Raw genomic sequence first — 25,081 nt, 5'->3', positions numbered from 1 at the left:
TAAAATTGAAATGATGACTTACCAGGTTTAATTGTGAAATTATAACTCTGATCTGTTGAAGAGGTTTTATCTTTCAGTCTGCCCTTACACCAGTAGTCTCCACTGAGTGATGGTCTAATCATGGAGCCACTTGGGTTTAGAGGTGTGTATGAGCTGGTTGTTCCCCATTTATACTCCCACTCAGCGTCTCCTCCGCCCTTTACTTCACATGTGAGAGTGATCATCTCTCCAGAGTAAATCTCAGGCCAGTTGGGTTGCTGAGTCACAACAGCTCTGATTGTGACTGTTCCTGATCATCAGGCCCCAAATAGAACAGTTAGAAAAACAAAGTGTTTAGTGTTAGTCTGAATCCTTATTCACAAATACTTTTTCTGTATTAAGTATTTCATATCAACTAAACTATTTAGTTCTTTAGCGACTGGATCACTGTACTCTGAGTAGTAAACTAGGTCTCCTCTTCCTCCTCTGCACCAGTAGACTCCTCCTCCTCCTGAGACACTATATAAAAACTATATAACATGTAAACTACATACGTTCTATTTTCAGTTTTATTGGTTCAGATTCTTCGTCTTCAAAGTTACACATGTAAGAGCTCCCATCTGATGTTAGAGAAATGTTGATTTAAACTGTGTTTTGATGCTTTGTGTCCATTTCAATAAGTGATGCGTCTTTGTAGAAGTCAGCATTCTTCTCCTTTCTCTGACCTCGATGTCTACAGTGAAGAGTCACTGATTCTCCTTCAAACAAGGAGGATGCAGGAGTTTCTAGCATCACATCTTTGTCTGTGTAACAGTTAGTTCATTGTTTCAGTGAACCAGTTTAATTAAATGAACAATGTTACAAGGTATCAGTGATTTATGTTTTAACATAATTAGAATTTAACATTAAGTTGGAGACAGAAGAAGATGTCAAAGTCACTCTTCCTGTAATAAATAATAACAGGTTCACTAAGTAATGAGGACATTTCCCCTGAAGGAGGCGCCACACTCACCTGCTCTGTTTGATACATTAATGTTATCACTAATTAATCACTGACTCGTTTCTCAAAAGGGATAAAATATTCATAACCCTGTCCATCTTTCTTTGTTTTATTTTAATGATCAAGATTATGATCATAAGGTTTCTGAATCTTACGCTAGTTAACATTTATACATTATCACTACATTATATTATATGAACACTTTGTCAAACAGGTTGATCATATCAACATGAATCATAAATAAACAAGTGTTTTTAGTGAACTTGGTCATGATGGTTAAACTTTGATCACTTACCTGATACAGTGAGAGAGACTTTATTACTTCTTTTCTAACAAATGCAAAGATCTTGTGAGCTGCAACACACTGATATTCACCACTGTGTTCTGTAGTTAGGTGGTGATGTAAATCTCTTATCTGAGCTGTAGGAGGGATACGTATGACCATCCTTCATGAGTGAGTAATACCAGTCAGTGACTTCTCCTTCTCTCACGTCACATATGAAGGTAACAGTCTCTCCAGTAAATAAAGTGGACCAGTTTTTGTCAATGGACACCAAAACAAAATATGCAAAGAGTAAAATGTGTTTTGTTTTTGTATTTATCATACATTAAAAAACAGAACACAGAAATATAAATTGTTAAACAATGGTAGCATTTGGAGAATTGACTTGAGTGAATATATGAAAAGAAAGAAAAATGTATAAAAACCTTGAGCGTGTCCACAGTAGAGGAGGATATTCAGCACTGAAATAAAGTTTGAAACTTCATCATTCATCATCAAACAGACAGAAACTATTAACATCAGTCATTTAAAATAAAATGTTGTATCTAAGAAAACTATAATTTAAACACACAAAGTACTCACAGAAAAGCCCCAGCACACACACAGTGTGTCCCATCCTCACATCCAGCACTGACACTCTGTCACTCTGCTTCTGAGTGATGCTGATGTGGCTTTCACACTTTGATAACGCAGCATTGGATTGGACGTTTTCTCCACCTTCTTCTTCAGTTTAACTTCCTTCCCTTTCAGACAAAGCTCACACGAATACACTGGTCTGACCACAGCACACTATTGGCACATAAGAAATATGACTGTTAAATACAGCATCCCATAAACACACCGACATGTTACACTTGCACATTTTTCTTTGCATGTAGTATTTTATATTCTCACTGTTGGGCCAGTTTTTTTATTTTAAATTATTTGGATCAACCTTTTGGCACATCTTCCCTTCACAATAAAAGCTGGCAATCATCATCAGTGTAAAGGAAAGGTGTCTCTGAGCTCAGTCTCTGAGCACCAATCAAGGCTCTGCTACAGTCAACCACGATGCAACTCAACAGCATGTTTCCTCCCTTATCCACGGTCAGCCTCCCATTTAATGCTGAATTTAATGCTTTTTAGTCCCTTCTGCTTTGCATGTTCACTTCTCCAACACTCTCTAACATTAAAACAATGTTCCCTCTGCTGCATGTTAAACATTGTTCAACTAAATCAAGCAGGTATGTTAACATGTTGCATGAAGATGTTTAAATTCAAACCATGCAACGAGGTTGACTTTTCTTTGTTTTCTCACTGACCTGTAGGTCATGTGACTCAATCGGAGGCTCTGAAAATACAGGAAACAGTTCAGTACAAACCTTTTTTAATGTGCAGCTGTTGGAAAAAAAAATGTACTTAAGTTTATGTAATTATAACCAATATAGCAAAATGTAAGGAAGTAACAAAATGTAATTCCAGATGAGACAGGTTTTATATTTCCTCTGATTAAGCTAAAAGGCCTCAACAAAAACAGTGACTATGCAAAATATAATTTAACATTGTGTCTTTATAAATATATATATTTTTAAACTGTGAAACATTTACACAATATGATCATTTCATTAGATAAATCGGTGGAGAGCTCACTCAGCCAAGGTTATACACATTAATGTACAACCCTAGATGATATACAACTCTATTTGCATTATATTATATTTTTAAAAGAGTGTCATCATTAAGAATTACTTAGGACGTTGATCCAAAGTGACTAGATTCCTGCAATGAAGTATTTTTTTCCAACAGCAATAAAGGCCCCAATTACACAAATAAAACCCAAGTTCATATGTATCTTAATATGAGTGCATGTTATTTAAATAATATCAAGTCATGCATATTGTGAAATAGAAAGCATGCTGTTATCTTGTTTTTGTCGATATCTGCCATCTGACAAACTTGTGGTGTAAATGTGCACATCTCTGTTTAAAGAGGAAGCGAGAAGTTGACTTTGTTTGAGTGTTCAAAAACAATTTGAGGAAACTAAAGATGATTGTTTATTTAGAGGCCTAACTGGGAACAACCTTTATGATATTATATTCTCAATGCTGCTTTATTAAGAAAACTATGACATATAAATAATGTGAAACCTCTTCATCTCTCTGTTTTTCTATTTAGATTTTGTTTTTGGGATATAGTTCTAGGTCCATGAAGAGAAGTGCATCATACACAAAACAAGGGAGGCAAAGATTACAGCATGAAAAGACCTTATTGTTAATGTTCAAGCAGTCAGCAGCAAGACGTCTTTACTCTGCTTTACTAATATCAGACACACAACGGAGGTCGGCTGAGGTGATCCTGCTCTGGTTATATCTTTAGAGGTCCACATGCACTTCCATATTTACAATCTGTTAAGAACCTAAAGTATCTGTCCAAGTTACAGAATTGCTAAAAGCTGAATTCTGTAACTCTACATGTTAAGGCAAAGATCTTGTGTTGTGCTCTTTGTATCTAACCGGTTTGTATTCAGCTGTTTATAACCAATCTTGGATTCAATTGAATCTAAGTAACATTACAGGTTTGAGCTTTAAGTTGAGCTTTAACATTTTATTTTATTCATCCACATCTACTTTGGCTTAAATGTTATTATATAGTTTTTCAAGCCCCTTCAAATGATACGTTGCTCTACAATCTTGCAAACAGGAAATGCAAGTTTTTCTCGATAAGTTTGAGATTGTGAAATTGATTTCGGCCATCTTCTTCCTCATTTCTTTTTTCAAAACTGGCACCACCAGTCAAAACCACAATGATAACAGCTTGTTTGTCACACAATGATTTCCATTGATATATTTTGATTGCACTGTGTGTGATGGGGTTTATTCTGCAGACAGATTCTTCTTAATATAATATCATGATCATAATATTAATTCAGCTTTAAGACACTTAACTGTAGTGTAGAAAGTATTTTAAAGGGACATTTTACTTGTTTTCAACATACTTACTAATGTGATGTGGACATATGTTCCTAGTAACCCTATCTAATAATCATTTTTAGTCAAATAAATGTCAGTCAGAAACATGCTGACAGCTCAGTGCTGGAAGTTTATTGATGCATAAAATGGTCAAACATAACAAAACGTAATAAATCCATCCAGGTGAAACTAAAACACATACAGCACCTGTCAAACATGTTTAAAAAGGCAGAGAGGAACTTCAATGTCGGACAAATACGTTGTCCAAATACAGATTAAATGTGTAAAGATTTTTCATCAAAATTAAAAGAGAGGATGACTTTATATCCTCACTATCACCAACGTACTGAAGATCGAAGATTTCTAACTGATTGTCTGTTTTCAGCTTTTTAAACCAGCCTCCATTCAAAGTTGTCTACAAGAGCTTTAACAAACAAAGAGACTGTACCAAAGAAGAAGAAAGCATAAAGTAAACACTCAATACTAATATTTGAATATATGTAATAATCTGAAGTCCTTTCACCGAGTGAAACAGAATATTAAAGCTATATGATGTGTTTCCTTTAGATGATGTGCTAACAGGTTAACTGTACAAAATACTGTCTCATATAAGGAAAGCAGAGGTTCACACAATAATTACACAAAAACACAAGATGTGGTTTTTCATGTTGTCGTCCATTCCAGTGGTTCTGTCCATGCAGATGTTTTTATTGATCTGGAAGAAAAGCAAAGGGAAAAGAGATTTAAGGTTATTTAAGAGTTACAGATGTGTTATAACACTTTACTGTCGCTGATTATTTTATAACACAGTTATCTATTGTGGTGCCAACTGAAGCTCATCTTATTCACTGTAAGTGTTGTATTTGACCATTGCTGACTCCTGGTGGTAGTAATAAAGAAATACACTCAAAGTGGTAGTACAAAGTCTGTTGTACTTGACTGTACCTGCAGCTGTTCCCATCGTCACGTTTGAGTAAACGCTGTCCTCTGGTTCATTACTCGTCCCTGTTAGAAGGATCAGATGAACGCATGAAGAGATCATTTCCTCTCCTTTATTTAAGCACTGCTGGCCTACAAACACATCTCAACTATTGCATCTTATTCTAGTGACATGAAGTAAAAGTACTCACTCTACCAATCAATGTCTTTAAGCTCAACCACAGAATCTGTGACATCATAGATCTTTGTGTTTTGTGTCAATCAGTCACTTCATCTTATTCTAGTATTTCTAACAGCTCTGTGATGAACACAGTATATACTGTACCATGTTCAGGTTCTTTAGAGCCTCTCATTGTTTCATAGAGAACAGCATCACCTACAGAGCAGTGAGAATCAAGACACGTCATGTCAATCATTTTAAACACATTATATGAATTCTGTAATCTTCTGAAACAGTTAACAGAAATAGAAATGTTAGGTTTAGAGTTAATGACGAATGATGAAATGAATCAGGATTAAAGCTGACCGTGGAGAAGAGAAGCGTAATGTCCGTCTTGAGTTTCAACCTGGTTGATCATGTGGTCTGTAGCTGGTCTCTGATTGGTGCTCTGAGACCTGGTGGAACCAAAACATGAAGTAAATACAGAGGATCTAATGAGGAACATGTGAAGTAGTGCTGTTATGTTCAGAATGAGAGAAGAGAGTGTTGTACCAACCTCATGACGCTTGAATCTGTAAGAAAAAGGCATTTGCTGTTACATGTCTTTATACTACACATTGTTCTATTGTCACTACAGTACATGTGTTTACATCTGTGACTTTGACTTGTTTAAGTGTAATCAATCTAATATGAGAAGGAAAAGATCTCACCTGTTGACTTTCTGCAGCGATACAGAAACAGCAGCAGGAGAATAATCAGTAAAACTCCACAAAGCAGACCAACAACCAACAGCACGGGAAATGCAGAGCTTGCTGCTGGATCTCCAGCATCTACACACAAATACAAATACACATGAATCATGAAGAGATACACAAGTATTAGAACACATACACTCAAATACACTTACATAAACCCTCGATCACATACTGTCTACCTTTCACTGCTGGTCACGTCACCAAATGTACAAGATTGGATTATAGATTTCTAAAGTCAAAAGTTTGTAATTAATGCGAAGAACAAATTGTGTGTGAAGATGAAAAGGAAGGTCAACAATTTTGGAAAACTCATCTGATGGTTTTTCAGGGAAAATGTCACCACAATAAGTTCATTTCTTCCACTGTACAATAATGGAAAAGTAAAAAAGAAACCTACCTCCAGACCAGACTAACTGAGGTTTACTATACTGAGTGTAAAACACTGGATCTCCTCTTCCAGCTCTGCACACATATCCTGCTGTGTGCGTCTGTTCATGAACAATGTAGGAATCCTGTTCAGTACCATCGGTGCTACCAGGTAGAAGCTCAGAGATGTAGGAGTCGTCTGACAGTTTGGGAACAGCCTTATACCAGAAGAACCTCCATCCTGCAGATGGATGTTTAACACTGCAGGTCAGAGTTACTGAGTCTCCAGGTCTCAGCCATAATGGAGACACAGTGAGGACAGAATGAGGTTTATCTGTTGGAGAGATTTCACAGAATAAAGACGTGTGATGATGAGTCCTTGGTGGATTACATGCACTGCTTGTGTCCTGCAAGGTACACCGTCTTAAAATATATTAACCAAACTAACATTTATAATATTTTGTCAACATTTAGTAAAATTGAAATGATGACTTACCAGGTTTAATTGTGAAACTATCACTCCATGCTGCTAAAGAGGGTTCATCTTTCAGTCTGCCGTTACACCAGTAGTCTCCACTGAGTGATGGTCTAATCATGGAGCCACTTGGGTTTAGAGGTGTGTATGAGCTGGTTGTTCTCCATTCATACTCCCACTCAGCGTCTCCTCCATCCTTTATATCACATGTGAGAGTGATCGTCTCTCCAGAGTAAATCTCAGGCCAGTTAGGTTGCGGAGTCACAACAGCTCTGATTGTGACTGTTCCTGATCATCAGGCCCCAAATAGAACAGTTAGAAAAACAAAGTGTTTAGTGTTAGTCTGAATCCTTATTCACAAATACTTTTTCTGCATTTAGTATTTCATATCACTAAAGTTGTTGGTTAAATGAAGCCAACATGGATTAAAGTGAGTACAAACACACTTTTAAAAATGGATGACACAACTGTGTTTTGACGGTTTGTGTCTATTTCAATAAGTGATCCGACAGAAGAAGATGTCAAAGTTGAGTTTAATTAAAGAACAATGTTACAAGGTATCAGTGATTTAAGTTTTAACATAATTAGAATTTAACATTAAGTTGGAGACAGAAGAAGATGTCAAAGTCACTCTTCCTGTAATAAATAATAACAGGTTCACTAAGTAATGAGGACATTTCCCCTGAAGGAGGCGCCACACTCACCTGCTCTGTTTGATACATTAATGTTATCACTAATTAATCACTGACTCGTTTCTCAAAAGGGATAAAATATTGGATGGTTTGTCTTATTATTATTATTATATAAATGTCTTCATGTAAACAGCTGAACTCTGTCCATCTTTCTTTGTTTTATTGTAATGATCAAGATGATGTGATAATTGGTCCTTTAAACAAAGCTCAGGATTACAGGTTATACAGCTGTCTGAACACCATCAGTGGTCAAACTTTAAGGTTTCTGAATCTTACACTAGTTAACATTTATACATTATCACTACATTATATTATATGAACACTTTGTCAAACAGGTTGATCATATCAACATGAATCATAAATAAACAAGTGTTTTTAGTGAACTTGGTCATGATGGTTAAACTGTGATCACTTACCTGATACAGTGAGAGAGACTTTATTACTTCTTTTTATAACATCTGATGAGCTTTTGTGAGCTGCAACACACTGATATTCACCACTGTAGCCCGTAGTTAGAGGTAGTGATGTAAATCTCTTATCTGAGCTGTTGGGGAACAACGTACGACCATTCCTCATGAGTGAGTAATTCCAGTCAGTGACTTCTCCTTCACTCACGTCACATATGAAGGTAACAGTCTCTCCAGTAAATGAAGTGGACCGGTTTGGCTCAACGGACAGCAAAACATCTAGAAACAAACACAAAATGCAAAAAGTAGAGTGGTTTTTTGTTGTTGTATTTATCATAAATGAATGAAAATAAACAGAACATAAATAGTTATTATTATAGTTAAAGATTGATCGTAGGTGGAGAATTGACTTGAGTGAATATATGAAAAGAAAGAAAAGTGTATAAAAACCTTGAGCGTGTCCACAGTAGAGGAGGATATTCAGCACTAAAATAAAGTTTGAAACTTCATCATTCATCATCAAACAGACAAAAACTATTAACATCATTTGTTTAAAATAAAAAGTGTTATCTATGAAAACTATGATTTAAACACAAAGTACTCACAGAAAAGCCCCAGCACACACACAGTGTGTCCCATCCTCACATCCAGCACTGACACTCTGTCACTCTGCTTCTGAGTGATGCTGATGTGGCTTTCACACTTTGATAACGCAGCATTGGATTGGACGTTTTCTCCACCTTCTTCTTCAGTTTAACTTCCTTCCCTTTCAGACAAAGCTCACACGAACACACTGGTCTGACCACAGCACACTAATAGCACATATCTAAGAAATATGACTATTTATTAATATAGCATTCCATAAATACACCTACATGTTCCACTTGGTGTTGCAGGTTTTCTTTGCATGTCATATTTTATATTCTCACTGCTGGGCCAGTTTTTTATTTTTAAATTATTTGGATCAACCTTTTGGCACATCTTCCCTTCACAATAAAAGCTGGCAATCATCATCAGTGTAAAGGAAAGGTGTCTCTGAGCTCAGTCTCTGAGCACCAATCAAGGCTCTGCTACAGTCAACCACGATGCAACTCAACAGCATGTTTCCTCCCTTATCCACGGTCAGCCTCCCATTTAATGCTGAATTTAATGCTTTTTAGTCCCTTCTGCTTTGCATGTTCACTTCTCCAACGCTCTCTAACATTAAAACAATGTTCCCTCTGCTGCATGTTAAACATTGTTCAACTAAATCAAGCAGGTATGTCAACATGTTGCATGAAGATGTTTAAATTCAAACCATGCAACGAGGTTGACTTTTCTTTGTTTTCTCACTGACCTGTAGGTCATGTGACTCAATCGGAGGCTCTGAAAATACAGGAAACAGTTCAGTACAAACCTTTTTTTAATGTGCAGCTGTTGGAAAAAAAAAAAAGTTGTTGTCATTATAAGTTTAGGTTGAGCTTTTACATCTTATTTTATTCATGCACATCTACTTTGGCTTATATGTTCAGTTGTATAGTCTTTCAAGCCCCTTCAAATGATATGTTGCTCTCTTGCAAACAGGAAATGCAAGTTTTTCTCACTAAATTTGCAATTGTGAAACCAATTTAGTCATCTTCCTCCTCATTTAAAAAAAACCCCGCACCACCAGGAATACTTGCATTCAAAACCACAATAATAACAGTTGTTTTTAATGCAATGATTTCCATTGGTAAGCATTGTAACTTACAGTATAAATACATACTATATTGATTGCATTGTTCATAATTTTCCTTCAGTAATTCGTTGCCGTGTGTAGAAACATCCTGTGTTACTGATGATGACACTGTCTAAGTCATCAAGCAACACCTTTTGTAGATGTGAAAGGGAAGTGAAGTTGAATTATCTTATCCTGACAAGCTGTGCCTTGGCTTGTTTTTGCAATAATCTAGTTGGAGCAAGAAACAATTAAAAAAAGATTTGGTACCCAAGTGATTATTGTATGTTTTACGATGTTTAAGGCGAAGTTACAAGGGACAAAAAAAGATCTAATGTTGTCTGCACAGAGCACTCTATTAATTATTAATATTATTATTCACTACTTAGTGCAATTCTAGTTTTGTCTAACATGCAGGCACCATGTGATGTCTTCCTGTCTGTTATAATTTGTTATTTTTCTAAATCCAGTGATGTGGTGTGAGCGCTTAAATCAGAAAAAGGAGATGTAGAGAACATCTGGTCTCAGATATGTATGAAATGTAACCTCTTATCCTCACAGTTCTCCTTTTCTCTTCTGGCTCCAGTTTCAGTCTCTCTGTTCTTCAGAAGCAGAGTGATGGAGTGTCATTGCTGGATGTGAGGATGGGGCTCACTTTGTTCTGTGCGCTGTCATTATCCTGTGAGTACATCACTGACTTTCTTTGCTTGAATGACGGATTTAGTGAAATGTAGTGAGAAGAACAGAGTGTGAGATGTTTGTCAAACTCCAGCTGTTCTTGAATGCCTTTGTTTATTATATATTTGATAGTTAAGCCAGTTTGATATTGAGTCTGATGCGTTATCTATCTTTGTTATAGTGCTGAATACACTCCTCTACTGTGGACATGCTGAAGGTAATTAAACAATTTTCTGGTTTTGCAATTTTTAGCTCAAGATAGATCTGCCGACCCAGTCGCCAGAAAAAATGTTCACATTGTACGTTTCTGCAAACCACTCCCTGCCTTTAATGTTGACGTTTCTGACCAAAAAATAAGTTAATAAATGCTGTAAGAGCCATATGAGACTTGATAAGATGTCTTAAGTGATTTGTGTAACAAGCATGTGGAAATGCTCCTTTAGTTGCATTACTGACTACGTCACAGCCAACAGCCCTCAGTTGAGGTTATTCAGTCTGCGGAGCAACATAGTTTTTTTTGACCGTTGCGCTAACGCTGTGACAAGTTGAGCAAAGAATGTTTCTTGTGCCTTTATTTTGTTGAGTAAACCTTTTTAAATGAAGCTACTGCCTTTGAAGAATCATTACGCGTCAAGCTTATTGCCAAACACAGACTGTAACAGTAGTGGTAATGTGGACTATCGGACGGAGGGAAGATTGCCACTACAAATGCATTTCATAACAGCCTCGAAACGTTGATTAACTTTGTGAAGCAATTGGAAAGGTTTAGGAAACAAAAATACTTGGTTAAGGTAAAAATAACATCATGGTTTGTATCGTAATGTAACAACATAATGATACGTAGCGTAACAACGTAGCGTAACAACGTAGCGTAACAACGTAGCGTAACAACGTAGCGTAACAACGTAGCGTAACAACGTAGCGTAACAACGTAGCGTAACAACGTAATGTAACAGCCTAATGTAACAGCTAATGTAACAATGTAATGTAACAATTTATCGTAATGTAACAACGTAACGTAACAACGTAACATTTCAACATAACAAAATATCCCTAACAAGTAAACTAGTGAAGTAAAGTGTTCACCTTTGGTTTCACATTGGGCACAAACAGCGGTCTCCTGGGTGAAAGTCATATGTTTGTTTGACCCATTAAGAAGTCCTCCTACCCACCCTTAGTGGACTGTCTTGCTTGTTATACTCCTCAGTATATCACATAACTTCCATTAACAGTCACTTGATATACTACGTCACTTGCTCTGGCAGAATGCAACAACGTCGACATTCAACGTATCCGTGGTTTGCAGAAATGTACAACGCAATTGTACATTGCAAATGTACATCGCATTGTTTGCTCGCTAGCAAACAATGTAACGTTTTGTCAAGTTTCCCTTCTCTTTTAAAGCCTACTAACTAGGTTCCGACTGCACACCAACGCATTTATTTATTTATTTGTTGGTAAGCCATCATCATGATCAAACCCAATTAAATTTTTGGTTTAGACTTTGATTTACTAAACAAAGATGAGTAATTTTGCAACAGAGCTCTGCCTAATTTTAAATCTGGAGTTTTGCTAAACTCTGATTAGATCTAATCCCAGATTAAATAAATCCTTGTTGGTGCAACCCAGCCCATAAGGTTTTCTCTGTTGACTGTTTATTTCTGTTTGAATGTTAATTGTGTATTTTTGGTGTAAACAGTATCCAACAGGATCGTCGTGACCCAGCAACACAACTGGTCTCAGATATTCATTGGTGAGACGGTCACTGTCGTATGTGAGATCGAGGGAGGAGGGAACGCTGAGTGGGAGTATGAATGGAGAACAACCAGCTCAAACACACCTCCAACACACCGTGAGTACAGGATTAGCAGTGCTTCTGTTTCACAGACTGGAAGCTACTGGTGTAAGGGTCGAAGGGACTCCTATTCCTCAACCGAGTGGAGTAATGCCTTCTCACTGATAGTATCATGTAAGTCAGATTGTCTTTCATTCATACTGTGCTTTAGTATCTTTTCAGCTGTCTGAATACTAAAACCTTTTTTTCTCACACAAATGAACAGCTCATAAACCCAGCCCCACAGTAATGGCAGATAGCAGAACCATACCAGTTGGGGGCAAGAAAACACTGACGTGCTTTGTGGATGAATCTGCTGATTGGATGTACTACTGGTTCAGAAGAACCTCTGTGTTTTCTGACAGTCAGATGATTAGAGACGGTGGATCAGATAGAGTTATCAGTATCTCAGAAGGAGGCATCTACCACTGCAGAGGAGGGAGAGGAAACCCAGTTTTCTTCACAGAGGACAGTGATCCAGTCACCATTGAGAAAAGAGGTGAGTGTGACTGCTGTAGTTTGGAGGGATACAGCGTGAAGATTTATTGGGCAAACAACTAGTTTCCTCTGTTCATTTTCTGTTTGTGAACAGTTTCCAACAAGGCGGTTGTGTCCCTGCAACCCAACTGGCCTCTGATCTTCAGTGGTGAAACGATCACTGTTCGATGTGATATTTATGGAGGCGGAAACACTGGGTGGGAGTACGAATGGAGCAGGCCCAACTCGGACACAATTCCAACACACGATGAGTGCAGGATTGGCAGTGCTGCGGTGAACGACAGTGGAAACTACAGGTGCATGGGTGAACAAAGATGGGACTCGTATTCCTCAACGGAGTGGAGCGAGGTCATCACATTGACAGTTTCATGTAAGTTGAATTGGGCGTAGTGCACAGTTTCTTCTTCCTCTCATATCAGCGACATTACCAAATGAAAAAGAGAGGGCTTTATTTAAACTGTTATGCATCTTTAAAGTGTTTTTGAGTGTTTTTTGTTTTGCCACTTCAGTTCAGTCCATTTTGGTTTAAATAGATTAATTCACAGGGAGAGCAATGCCATTTGTTTTATGTCTTTGTTTTGAACTGAACAGCACACAGACCGAAGGCTAACCTGAGTGCTGACAACAGAGGCTTTCCTGTCGGGGGCAGTGTGACCCTGACCTGCTCTGTGGGATCATCTTCATCATCATCATCGGGTTGGACATACTTCTGGTACAGAGGAGAGACATCCTCTAAACCCCTGACCACACCAGACGTTACCGTCCTCTCAACTGGACAAATCAGTGTCTCACAGGAAGGACTCTACTGGTGCGTTGGGCAAAGAGGAAACCCAGTTTACTACACAGAGTACAGCGATTCAATCAATATTCACAAAATTGGTGAGTGTGGCATTGAAATACTCCATTCTGAATCCAAGATTGCTGATTGAGATTTGGTTGATGTTGATGCTAACTTTTTTGTATTTGTCATTTTTTGCATCTTTATTGGTGATTGGTGAACATCAACAGTCAAAAACGCTGCTGCTGTGACCCGGCAACCCAACTGGCCTGAGATTTACTCTGGAGAGACGATCGCACTTAGATGTGAGATGCAGGGAGGAGACGCTGAGTGGGAGTAACCAGCTCATATAAACCTCCAAACCAAAATAAATACAGGATTAGTTTTGTTTCTCCATCATACAATGGTGACTACTGGTGTATGGGCAGACTGAAAAGAGCACAACGGAATTCAACAGGGTGGAGTATTTCCTTCAAACTGACAGTGTCTTATAGTAAGTCAGATTTGATTTCATTCAAACGGAAAATTCATAAAAGCTTTAAAGTTTGGTTTGCTGGTAATCCACAAACAAATCTAGATTCCACATCGAAACATGTATTAACTCTGAAAAAACATTCTCCAATAGATAAACCTCAGCCTGTCCTCACTGTGTCTCCATTATGGCTGAGTCCTGGAGACTCAGTAACTCTGACCTGCAGTGTTGAACATCCATCTGCAGGATGGAGGTTCTTCTGGTATAAGGCTGTTCCCAAACCAGCAGACATATCAGACATGTATAGATCCTTTGGACATCATTGGATGGGTTATCACAGCCTCCACCTCTACATCTATGAGCTTCTACCTGGTAGCACCGATGGTACTGAACAGGATTCCTACATTGTTCATGGACAGACGCACACAGCAGGATATGCGTGCAGAGCTGGAAGAGGAGATCCAGTGTTTTACACTCAGTATAGTGAAACTAAGTTTGTCTGGTCTGGAGGTAGGTTTGTTTGTTTCTCACTTCCTGTTCTCCAAAAGCAGATGTAATATATCTTGGAAAGTAGCCTAATTCTCACATTGGCTTTTAATTGGATGTGCATGAAGAAACATTCAAGACTCGACTCAAAACATATCCCCCTGATGTGCCTTAACAACTAGTTTTATTTTGGATAGTTTAACTGACTAACTTTTATCTTTTCAATCTTATAATTTCGCTTTTCTTTGTTTGACTCTTCATCAATGTTGTTTTTCAGATGTTCACTCAGCAGCGTCTCTCACAGTGAGTCCTGACAGAGTGCAGCACTTAACCTCTGACTCTGTGTCGCTGAGCTGTGAGGGAAACTCTACCGAGTGGAGAGTGATGAGGTTTTTTGGGGATGGCCGCCCGTCACATTGCCTTTCCTGGGGGACAATGACTGGATCCACATGCCACTTGAACCATTACAGTCTCTGGCTCCTTAATGCAGTGCACTGGTGTGAGTCTGGATCAGGAGAGTTCAGCAATGCTGTTAACATCACTAGAAATTGTAGGTTTTCATCTGGTTTCTGTTGTGACCGTTCATGTCATTTAATATTTATTTAATCATATTGTATGCATATGCATTGGAAATACTGAGGTGTTCACGTTTCCATCCATTTAAGAAATGTATGTGGCTAGCGTTCACCAAACTCCACTCCTCTATTCATTTGTCAGGCCGATCATATTCATTGCATTTAACGGTTTTACAGATTTCATTATCCTGGTGAGCCCCGTCCATCCTGTGAGAGAGGGGGGTTCTGTTACTTTTGGCTGCATGCGGAGGACAGGAAAACCACTTTCCAACGTCACTTTCTACAAAAATGACAAACTCGTCCCAAATAGTGACAGAGCGGAGCTGGAAATCTCTGCAGTGTCAAAGTCAGACGAAGGCTTCTACAGGTGTGAACACTCAGGACAGCTTTCACAACAGAGTTGGATGTCAGTAAAATGTGAGTATGATTGATGCAGCCTGTCTGTGTTGGTCTTTGCTAAAACAGACTTTTGTTTCATCAGATTTCACCCAATATGCCTTTTTTCACAGCAGACACCTTGACTTGTCATGACTAATAACATTGGCGATGGCTCCATTTCAACTATCCCACTAAGTCAGGGGCGTCGAACTCATTTACGTTCAGCGACCACATGCAGCCCCTTTTACCTCAAGTTGGCCAAACCAGTAAAATGATTACATGATAACCTTTAAATAAGAGCAGCTCCAAATGTTTCCCCTTCTACTAACTAGTGTAAAGAAGTACAAGTACATTCTGAAAACGTTTAATCCATTTACAAAACAGATGATGAACAGCCTGAGATGTCTCGCTGATCTCTCGGCTATGACTAAAAAAGCAGACTCCTGTTTTCTCAAAACCTACCAACAATTCACTTATCTTCTTTGCTCTCAGTTGTCCTTGCAAGTCCTTATATTTTTTGCCATGATGAGTATGATAGCGGCACTTATTATTATATTCAGTGCGTACTGAAAGGTGCTGTGAGCACACCAAGCACACTGGCTTCCCGTCTACCTCTGTGAAGAAATAAGTAGCCTACATTTTTCTTAGGAAACCTGACATTCAACGCCATGAGATGCCATTTTCCGCTGACGGCTCCTGCATGAACAGTAGCCTACACTTGACACCATTGTGTCACGTAGCCTGTAATTAAGCATGTGGGGAATATAATAGTTGATGGGAGTGATACTCTTATTAGGACAGTGCGACCCCCAGTGGACAAAAGCAGGTTATTAAAAAATTGGAATTAATGAGCTCTCTGCGATTTTCACTCTTTACAAAATCATCCAGTTGGCCAGATTGGACCCTTTGGCAGACCGGTTCTGGCCCTCGGGCCGTATGTTTGACACCCTGCACTAAGCCAAGACAGTGTGACAGTGAGCCAAGGACCTTGAAACTGATTAATTTGATCATTAACAGCGGTGCGTTCCCTACTGTGTCAAAATGTCTTTCATGACAAAGGCCTATGATTTGTGTAAAAAATCATCAACAACCGTGCAGTTATGTGGTGGAATCATCATTATCAGCCAAATGTGGTTCAGTTTGCAGTGAAGAGTCATGTTGTACAACTTTATGTGTACAAAATATACAAACACTGATCTGCTTTTGGTCATGTGCTCCACTCGATGAAGTTAACTAATACGTATATTCTTAATTATTGCAGCGTCCAGTTCTCCATCTCCTGTGCTGTTGATCGCGGGGCTGGTTAGTGGCATCTTACTGATGGTTCTCCTGACTCTGGTGCTACTGTGTTGGTACAAAAAGTCAAAGGGTGAGACCTCTTTCTTGTTTATTATCGATCAATTACACTCTGCTTATTAAAAATCAACGAGGAACTCTGACGTCACCAATTTTGGCTCATTTCGCTGAACAAAAACAAGCAAATGAATAATTACTCTTTTTTTGCAGATACGTGTTGTCACAGGTTGGTACAACACTCTCGTCTCATCTTAAATAAAACTACTTTTAGATTTACTAGATTTTACATATTATGCACAATTGTTTGCTTCAACATGTTTCAGGCTCATCCGGTCTCAGAGGACCAATCAGAGCTCCGCTGTGGTCCACACTGTCAACCAAGATGAAAGTCAACAGCAACTCTACTCCTCTCTTCTCCACGGTTCATATCCAGTTATTATATTTAAAACAACTTTTAATCTGAATCAAGTTCTACAATATCTTGGACTTAAAGTGACTAATATGGTTTTTGCTGACCTGTAGGTGATGTTTGTGTCTATGAAACAATCGTTGGCTCTGGGATCACCGGGCGGGGTACAGTATAAACTCTGGATCGTGCAGAGCCGTCCTAAATGCTGTAAGTGTTTAAAACTGAAGGCAGTATAATCGTTCTATTTTCAGGTGACTTGGCAGATGGATACGGAAATGTCACATCTCAGATTCAGCTCAAAGCTCTGGGAAAGAGGAGTGAGTACACAAAGTACCATCGCCATGAACATAAAAAACGAATTCACTCATTGTTAATACAGATGTGATGAGTATGTGGACAGCAGAATATCAAACCCACAGACGTGATTGCCAAAAGTACACATTGGCATCAATTATACTTTGTGTGGTAAACGGGAGATTTATTTGTCATTATATTGTTTTCACAGAAATATGCGAGGACGCAGCGGAGAGCTCTGACTACAGTAATGTCAATCTAGATTCAACTGCAGGTACAAATATTAAGACTTTAACTATGTAGCTACTGGGTCATTTGCATTTAAATGACATTAAATTAAATACTATCGAATGGTTATTATTAAATACACTAGTACATCTAACTATAAGTTCAACTTGTAGTCAATATAGTCGTCTAAATGATCAAATGCATTTAAAAACAATTACTGTATTTATTGTGGATTTGTTCCAGGTCCATAAAGAGAAGTGCATCATCAGCAAAACAAGAAAAGCGTGGACAACGACATGACAAACAGCATTCATGTTTAAGTGCTGTTGACAGCATTTATACAGCTGCGGCCATCCAAACGCTGCTCACGCGCAGCATTTTGCTTTGGATTTTATTCACTGTGGATTTCTGCTGAATATGCTTTTGTATTAATACTTATTATGTATATTGTTGTTTGTTGCTGCTGAGGTTCAGTTTATCCAGTTGAAGTGGTCCAATCTGAAATAAATGACCAAAAGTGGGATAATCTACAGTCTGTAAAGTGGATTGTTGATTTTCTCTTCCTTGTCAGCCCAACTTTGTGATTTTACGCTGATGAAGCTGCTTCATTGGTAAACATCTCGCCTAGTGTAGCTTCACTAGTCAATCATATCATTATTTTTTCAATATTCTTATTCATGTTGGTTTTTAAGACTATTTAGCAAGTTACAGTACAAGCAAAATCCATTCCGCTGCTTTAAAGAAATGTATAGTTCTGCAAGGTGTCAAAACACCACAGCAAGTTCTGTTTTCAAATTAAACACTTTAATGTTTAAGTTGTATTTGTTAAGTTGTTATGTGTGATGTTTCTTTAAATATTTATCAGATTCTTTTCCAAATATTTATTAGTTACTTTTCCAAATCCACATGAATCACTCTTCGGCATGAAATAGATCCACCGCACAGCACTTCTTTAAAAAAGGGAACATGTCACTTATACAGCTGGTTTGCCTGTTACTCCTGTTATTTCCTTCTTCCAAAACAGTGGTTTAGAACAAATGTCATGAGTTGAGTTTTAATTAAAACTAAATTATTACTTTACTGCAATGCCAAATAGGGCTATTGCTTCTTTAGCATTTAAAGGTCTGGCACAGTACTCACCCCACATAGAAAGTCACTTAAACTTCCCAGAGAACAATGAGGGCAAAACAGCATCAACAAACAGTTTTAACCGAATATTCTCTGGTCCAGCTCAGCTAAAAACACGAGTGTTTCTTTTACAACCGATCCCGTATTTAACCGGTACCGACAACGTCATCTTCACTTCACCTGTCTCTTCTCTGCTCCGCTCTGTGTGAGTGGAGAGTGCATTTGGTGAAACACACACTTTCAAATGACCCAAATAATCCCTCGGTGTACTTATTCCCTGATTTCCTCTATACCCGTCATCGGTAGACGCTCCACTAATTGTTGTCTAACAGTCCCATTTCTTTCACCCCCTGACAGAGCGTCCTGTTTCCCATACACACAATTGTGAAGTAGTTTCTTCAAAGATTGAACTTTGCTTTACCTGCGTGTCAAAAAGGTTACAAGGTTGAGGCGGCCAAAAGAGCACAAACACCCTGCCTCAGTGATGTGAACAACATATGACAGTGATACAGGCCAATACCACAGTATCAATGTGAATATACATGAATACATACACAAATATATTTCAAGACACGCATATATTTTTCTCCCACAATCCCTCTCGTAGGCGCCACAGAACTCTGTAATGAAAACACGAGAACAGTTTCTTCCTGCAGGCCGTCACTCTGATGAATACGCCAAAACATCTACTGATCCCATTATAGATTATAATATTACAATTTTCATGCATGCATGTCATCTGTCAATATAAATCCTACACGTTGTACATACAGTATATTGACATGCATACATGCATATACTATACATAATCATCCAGTCCATTTATATCCATTCAGTATTTATTTGTTTGCACTATTTGTATATTTCACAACTTACAGAACAATTGACGTATATAAATGTTTTTTCATTGGTGCTTTTTATATATATTTATATGATATTTATATATAGCCATGTTTAAAATAACACTCCTGTCTATTCTTTACCTTTATTTGTCCAGCTTTATTGTCCCTGTTCCCAGCTGTTGTATCTATTCCTGTGTACTTTGAGAACAATGCAAGAAAAGAGTCAAAACCTTGTATGTGGTACACTTGGCTACTAAAGGGGATTCTGAGGGTTTATAGTGATTCAGCAAATCTAACCTTAACCTTTTGTCAGCTGCCAGTATTTTATAGTGGTGGTCGTAAATCGTACTTTTAGTTTCAAAAACTGTTGACTGTCTCAACAATGGTCTCTTATTCAACTCTAATTTAACTTTCTTTTTTTTAATCAGGCCCGCCCGGACTGCATGTTGAGCTTGCTGTACCACTTTACGCCATTTATTGTTTTCTCCTCTTAACTCACCACAGCAGAGTTTGATAGACCGGAAGAGGAAACAGTAGTTCCTGTGCTCACAGAGATGGCTGCTGGTCAGCTCCGATACTCACGCTTCTTCACATACATTGCTCTTCTGCTGGTTGGGTACTCCCTCTATGGTATGTAGATCTCTGCTCAGCAAGGCTGTGCAGTTTTACTCTTATTAGAGATATGCGTTTGGCTGATTCACTCTTGCATGACTTAGAATTGCACAGCTGCACGTAGGTCAAGCTTACAGTACTTCCTGGATGTCATATGCATATCATCTATATCTTCTATATTGTGTTTACAAAGTTCAATAAAGTTAATTTTTTTCAATTGTATTTAAAATGTTCTCTCCAATTTTGTTGCCTTACGTATGTAAAGCATTGCCTCTGTGTGTAACATTTGACATCACTCTATTGTTCATGTGTTTCAGATGTGGAGGCTTCCAGTTGTGAACATAACATCCATAAAAAGGTTGGAGACACCGTGGAGTTGCCATCATGCTTACCAGTAGAAGGGGTCAGCAGTGCACAGTGGACATATGGAGAGTTAAAAATAACACAAGACAAAAATGTTATTAATGTTTCTGGAGAACATCAGTTCAAGGGCAGATTGGAACTAAACCCCTCAAGTTTTTATTTAACAGTGAGACGACTGACTGTCCAAGATTCTGGTAATTTCAGTTTTATCTCAGCGGTGAATGACGCACAAAGGCCTACAGTCATCATCACTCTGCATGTTCATGGTAAGAATTCTTTGTTTTTGTCAAACTTTGTCAGTAAATGCTGCAAAGTCCTATTTCTTCATTTAAAAGCATTTAAGGGATGTCAGTGATGTATTCCCAAACTAAGAAGAAACAAAAAATCTGTCCAAACTGAAACTTGACTTCCTGAAGATAACCTGCTGATTCATTATACTTTTTTTGGGGCAGAAAACATTCTGATCTCGTTTTTTAGCTTCTTTGATCCAATGTTTCAAACACTCGTCCGGTTTTTGTCCAGGGAAACTTTACTGATGTGACTTATTTGTTCTGTATTTTTTATGTATTTGTTGGTGTTTTCATGGTTTTACCACATTCAGTCTCTCTCTCTCTCTCTCTCTCTCTCTCTCTCTCTCTCTCTCTCTCTCTCTCTCCCTCTCCCACAAATGCCTCACTAGAGCCCCTAACTGTAGAGCCCACTGTGACCACCTGGTACGCAGAGAACGACTCTTGCACAGTTTTGCTGGAGTGCAGCGGAGCCACTGACAGCAGTGTCACCTACAGCTGGGCCGTGAGGAACCAAACCAGAAGTGGCTCCAGGCTGCGGTACAGCATCACACCTCAGGACGGAGACACCGGATTCACCTGCACAATTTCCAATTTTGTCAGCGAGAAGTCGACAATCAAAACGGTGACGTGCAGCAACGACCCACAAGAATCAGGTACGCCAGGAGAAAAGAAAATGTTAAGTGCTTTACTTTCAATCTTTTGAGACATTTACAATATGCTACAGAGTGACTGGACTTTATTTTTAGTGTGGTACTTAATACATTCTTTTTAGGGTAAGGGTTATGAAACATCACAGATCCGACTGTCAGACCCTAATGCAGTAAAAAGAGATGTTTACTTAAGACTCATGGTGCTCGGACTAACTACCACTTTCAGCCACAAGGGTGAAAATCAAGACAAAATGAAAGTTCCTTGTAGTAGCTTTAAGCATATTAACATACTTCTTATTCATTATTGCAGTGTCCTCATCTCTTGTATTGGGGATTATCTGCCCGGTTATTGTGCTGTTCATTCTCCTGCTGCTTTTCTACACAAAGTCGAAGGGTAAGATCTCCTCTTGATGATTGAAAAAAATGGGTAATACTCTGATTATTCAAAATGAACTTAATGCTTCTGAAATCAGTGGTTTTGTTTGCATTAAAAAAACACGTAACATTTTTTTTTTCCACAGGTCTATGTTGTAACAGGTTAGGAAACTCTTCTCTTATACAAGTTAACAGCAGTAATATACAATACATGGTCTTTGTTCCTTTAAGAAATATATATTTTTCTTACTTTTACTAGTTTTAGTAAATTACTGCTATGTATGTTAAACGTTTCAGCGTTACCCAGACTCAAACAGTCAACCAAGAGGAATCTCAACAGGCTGTGTACTACTCTCTTCTCCACGGTCAGTCTACCATCCACCCATGTTCGCTTTCACAGCTTTTCAAACACCGTAACGCTCAGATGGTTTGTGAAAGACAATAGCCAAAAACAAAAAGACTGTTTTTGTACAATCACAAACATTCATAAGTATAACCTAACCATGATTTTATATCTTTAACCTGTAGGTGATGGCTCTGTCTATGAAACTCTGGGGGGCTTTGAAGATGCTGGAACAGGTACGGTATAAACCTTTAAAAACATGGAGCTTTTTAATAACTCAAGTCAAATTCAAGTAAATCAAACCCTTCTTATTTCATTCTTTCTTTTTCACTTAAAATGAATGCAAAAAAAATAAAAATCATAGAAAAAGAGCATGCTACCAGATCCGAATCTATTTACATACAGTCTCTCAGAAATGTGTAAATAGTGGGACTTGAGGGTACATAACAGTAAAATATATGGGTGTACAGCTCTCTTCTAAACTGCCACATTTAGACACTATATGCTGTGGTGTTAACACTTAAATGTGTCTAAATGTGGCAGCGCATCTCAGCAGCACTTCTCTGAAAGAGGAACTGAAGATGACTTACACAAAGTAATGTCATCTCTGACCAACTGAAGTGCTTAACCATGACTGATCTAGGTGCTGCTTGTGTCTAAGAATAAATATGAGGCACTGAAGAAGCTATCATTTGGTAGAATACACCCTTCTCTTCGTTGTCGCTTTTTGTTCCACTCCACCTATATCATCCTGTATCTCTTATTATTTTTTCTTTTCAGTTGTTTCCTCAGATTTGGTTCCAGCGTCATGAAGAGAACCGTTAACAAAACAAGAGAAAACATGAAAACCAACATTAAGGCAGTTTTACAGCATTTAGTTTTCATGTATGTGCATTCGTCTGTCCTCAACTCAGCTGCATAGATATCTGTATAGATATATAGATAGAGCAGACGCTCTATCTCACGGAGGAATCAGCAGTAATGTTTATTTCTGATCTTTTAAAGTTCTTTTACAGTGTCATGAGCAGCAAGGAGGGTGTTTTAAAGGAAGGCTGTCTGTGTTTCTTTTACACTGCTTTATATGTTTAGCCACTTGGTGGAGCAGTGCGGTTTTTCTTCCAGTTACTTGCTGATCTGCGGTTCTTGTGGTCAAATAGCATTGCAGATGCACCAGTGAGTGCATGCATGGTGCACAGCTTCATGCTTCAGCACATTTAAAGTGTATTATCATTGCAAAATGTTTAGTCGACTATTTAGAATGTTTTTCCTCCATTTGGGCAAATGTTCAGTACTTTTTGTTGTATGTAACTGTTGTCTTTTTTTTGGTTTATACCTATTGTAATTACATTGACATTATTTTCAGCAATCATTTTTATGTCAAAAATGATTGAGCAGCCCTAGCTTTACTTTATTATTGTGAAATAAAATAAATACACCTTTGAACTCATCTGGTTTGAGTTTCATAGTTCTTCTAAATGATGTGAGGGGTTCAGGGTGTGTCGGTGAACATGTCTGTTACATCTTGGTTCTGTTTCTTTCACGACACTCTGGCCAGAGTCGTTTTACCGTCTCTGTATCACTTCTCCTTTCAAAAGGAAATGTCAGCAAACATGTTCATGTTACACTTTTTAGGGTTTCACCAAGTAAATAGTCAGCTGATCCTTTTGAGAGTCAAAAACGGACAACTTGAAAATGAATGTCATCCAAATGGAACAGGCTGTTTGTCTCGATATTCTATATTTCAGAGAGGAGAATGGGAGTGCAGGATGTAACAAAAAAATAAAAAAAAGTTCTTAAAATGGTGGTTGACACGTTAAATTCTCTGGATTATCATGACTCAGAAAAAAGGAAATGACTAAATGTCTCCCTGCAAACTCCCTAAATGTATTCAGCCACTGTGTGTTTAATGCTCCGCTCAAGCATATCTGCAGAAATGTGAATACACCAGTAAGTAACTAATTATCAGCAAATACAAGGTTGAATAAAGGTTTAAGGTTCAGTTCAATTGGCATTGCTTTGCAGTTTTTGGTCATTAACAAGTATATTTGGGTTTTTGACCTGTTAATCACTAAAGTCAATAGGATCCTCTGGGTACCATGACTCTCTGTACCAAATGTCTGCACAACCTAATCAATAGACGTCGAGATAATTCACGAAAAATGGATTTTGTCAACCTCGTGGTGGAGCTGGGAAACTGGGGGGTTTCAACACAGTTCTGCTCAACCCTTTGAGGTCCATTAATGTCTGTGCAAAATGTTCTGGCAATCCATCCAAATGTTATTGAGACAGATCAGTCTGGTGGTGGACCGACTGATCAACCGACAGACAGCTAAACTGTAAAATCACAAATAATGGTAAATTAATGAAAATCAATATTATGTTAGGTTTCTATGATTTGTAAGTTGTAACTTGTGGATTTTCATTAAGAAGTGACAGGTGTGACATGAGTAGGTTGAATGCCATTGCTCTGTGAAGTGGATACTGGGAGACGTGGGTGAGATTTCAGTGTCAATACAAGAATGTGTGAATTTAAAGAGAAGTAAAACATGCGAGTGTTCCTAAAATAGTTGCCTGAAGTGTCGAGCAGAGTTCAGCCGGCTGCCCTTTAGGTGGGCAGCATCTTTACCTCTCCTGTTTCACTTTGTGGGTTTCACATCAGCGTTGAACTGTAAATGCGCCATCAGCCTAAAGTTCAGGAAACCAAAGTGGGGCTGCAGTGCGGAGACCACCACTGCAGAAACACCACGTAGAACGATGCCGGTCTTTGCATAGTGACGTTATTTGTGGCTACCAGATGAGACTACAGGGACCTACAGTCTTTCACCGCCGGATGCTGAGATGCTCTGCAGTAA

General features: G+C 38.3%; 2 protein-coding genes and 1 pseudogene across 2 annotated transcripts in view; 2 read left to right on the top strand and 1 right to left on the bottom strand.

Annotated features, from left to right (window-relative positions):
* LOC142950639 (uncharacterized) overlaps window positions 1-8,913 on the bottom strand; it is a 29,494-nt gene extending 20,581 nt beyond the window's left edge. Inside the window, exons 1-11 of the mRNA XM_076092200.1 lie at window positions 8,880-8,913; window positions 8,708-8,770; window positions 6,927-7,193; window positions 6,588-6,671; window positions 6,020-6,139; window positions 5,866-5,881; window positions 5,676-5,764; window positions 5,475-5,525; window positions 5,156-5,215; window positions 401-490; window positions 23-289 (exon numbers count right to left, since the gene is read on the bottom strand). Of these exons, the coding sequence (XP_075948315.1) occupies window positions 23-289; window positions 401-490; window positions 5,156-5,215; window positions 5,475-5,525; window positions 5,676-5,764; window positions 5,866-5,881; window positions 6,020-6,139; window positions 6,588-6,671; window positions 6,927-7,193; window positions 8,708-8,770; window positions 8,880-8,913 (1,141 nt within the window). The remainder of the gene's footprint in view (window positions 1-22; window positions 290-400; window positions 491-5,155; window positions 5,216-5,474; window positions 5,526-5,675; window positions 5,765-5,865; window positions 5,882-6,019; window positions 6,140-6,587; window positions 6,672-6,926; window positions 7,194-8,707; window positions 8,771-8,879) is intronic.
* Window positions 8,914-11,900: 2,987 nt separating this feature from the next.
* LOC142950638 (Fc receptor-like protein 5) lies at window positions 11,901-17,877 on the top strand (annotated as a pseudogene).
* Window positions 17,878-20,101: 2,224 nt separating this feature from the next.
* LOC142950874 (T-lymphocyte surface antigen Ly-9-like) lies at window positions 20,102-23,676 on the top strand. The gene is made up of 8 exons (XM_076092535.1): window positions 20,102-20,226; window positions 20,526-20,837; window positions 21,251-21,514; window positions 21,822-21,905; window positions 22,033-22,048; window positions 22,184-22,251; window positions 22,415-22,465; window positions 23,010-23,676. The coding sequence occupies exons 1-8, from the start codon at window positions 20,151-20,153 to the stop codon at window positions 23,039-23,041; spliced, it is 903 nt and encodes a 300-aa protein (XP_075948650.1). The 5' UTR covers window positions 20,102-20,150; the 3' UTR covers window positions 23,042-23,676.
* The last annotated feature ends 1,405 nt before the right edge of the window (window positions 23,677-25,081 follow it).

This window comes from Anarhichas minor, unplaced genomic scaffold (genome assembly GCF_050575085.1).
Source record: "Anarhichas minor isolate MPS153535 unplaced genomic scaffold, ASM5057508v1 ptg000016l, whole genome shotgun sequence".
In the NCBI taxonomy this organism is placed as follows: Eukaryota; Metazoa; Chordata; class Actinopteri; order Perciformes; family Anarhichadidae; genus Anarhichas; species Anarhichas minor.
This window is presented reverse-complemented; position numbering and strand designations above follow the sequence as displayed.

What these genes read in the sequence shown, in the direction of transcription:
- LOC142950874 (XM_076092535.1), top strand. Translation starts at nt 20,151, where the DNA reads ATGGCTGCTGGTCAGCTCCGATACTCACGCTTCTTCACATACATTGCT. An exon ending in CATCACTCTGCATGTTCATG is followed by an intron (nt 20,838 to 21,250) that starts GTAAGAATTCTT and finishes ATGCCTCACTAG; the next exon opens with AGCCCCTAACTGTAGAGCCC. An exon ending in GTACTACTCTCTTCTCCACG is followed by an intron (nt 22,252 to 22,414) that starts GTCAGTCTACCA and finishes TTTAACCTGTAG; the next exon opens with GTGATGGCTCTGTCTATGAA.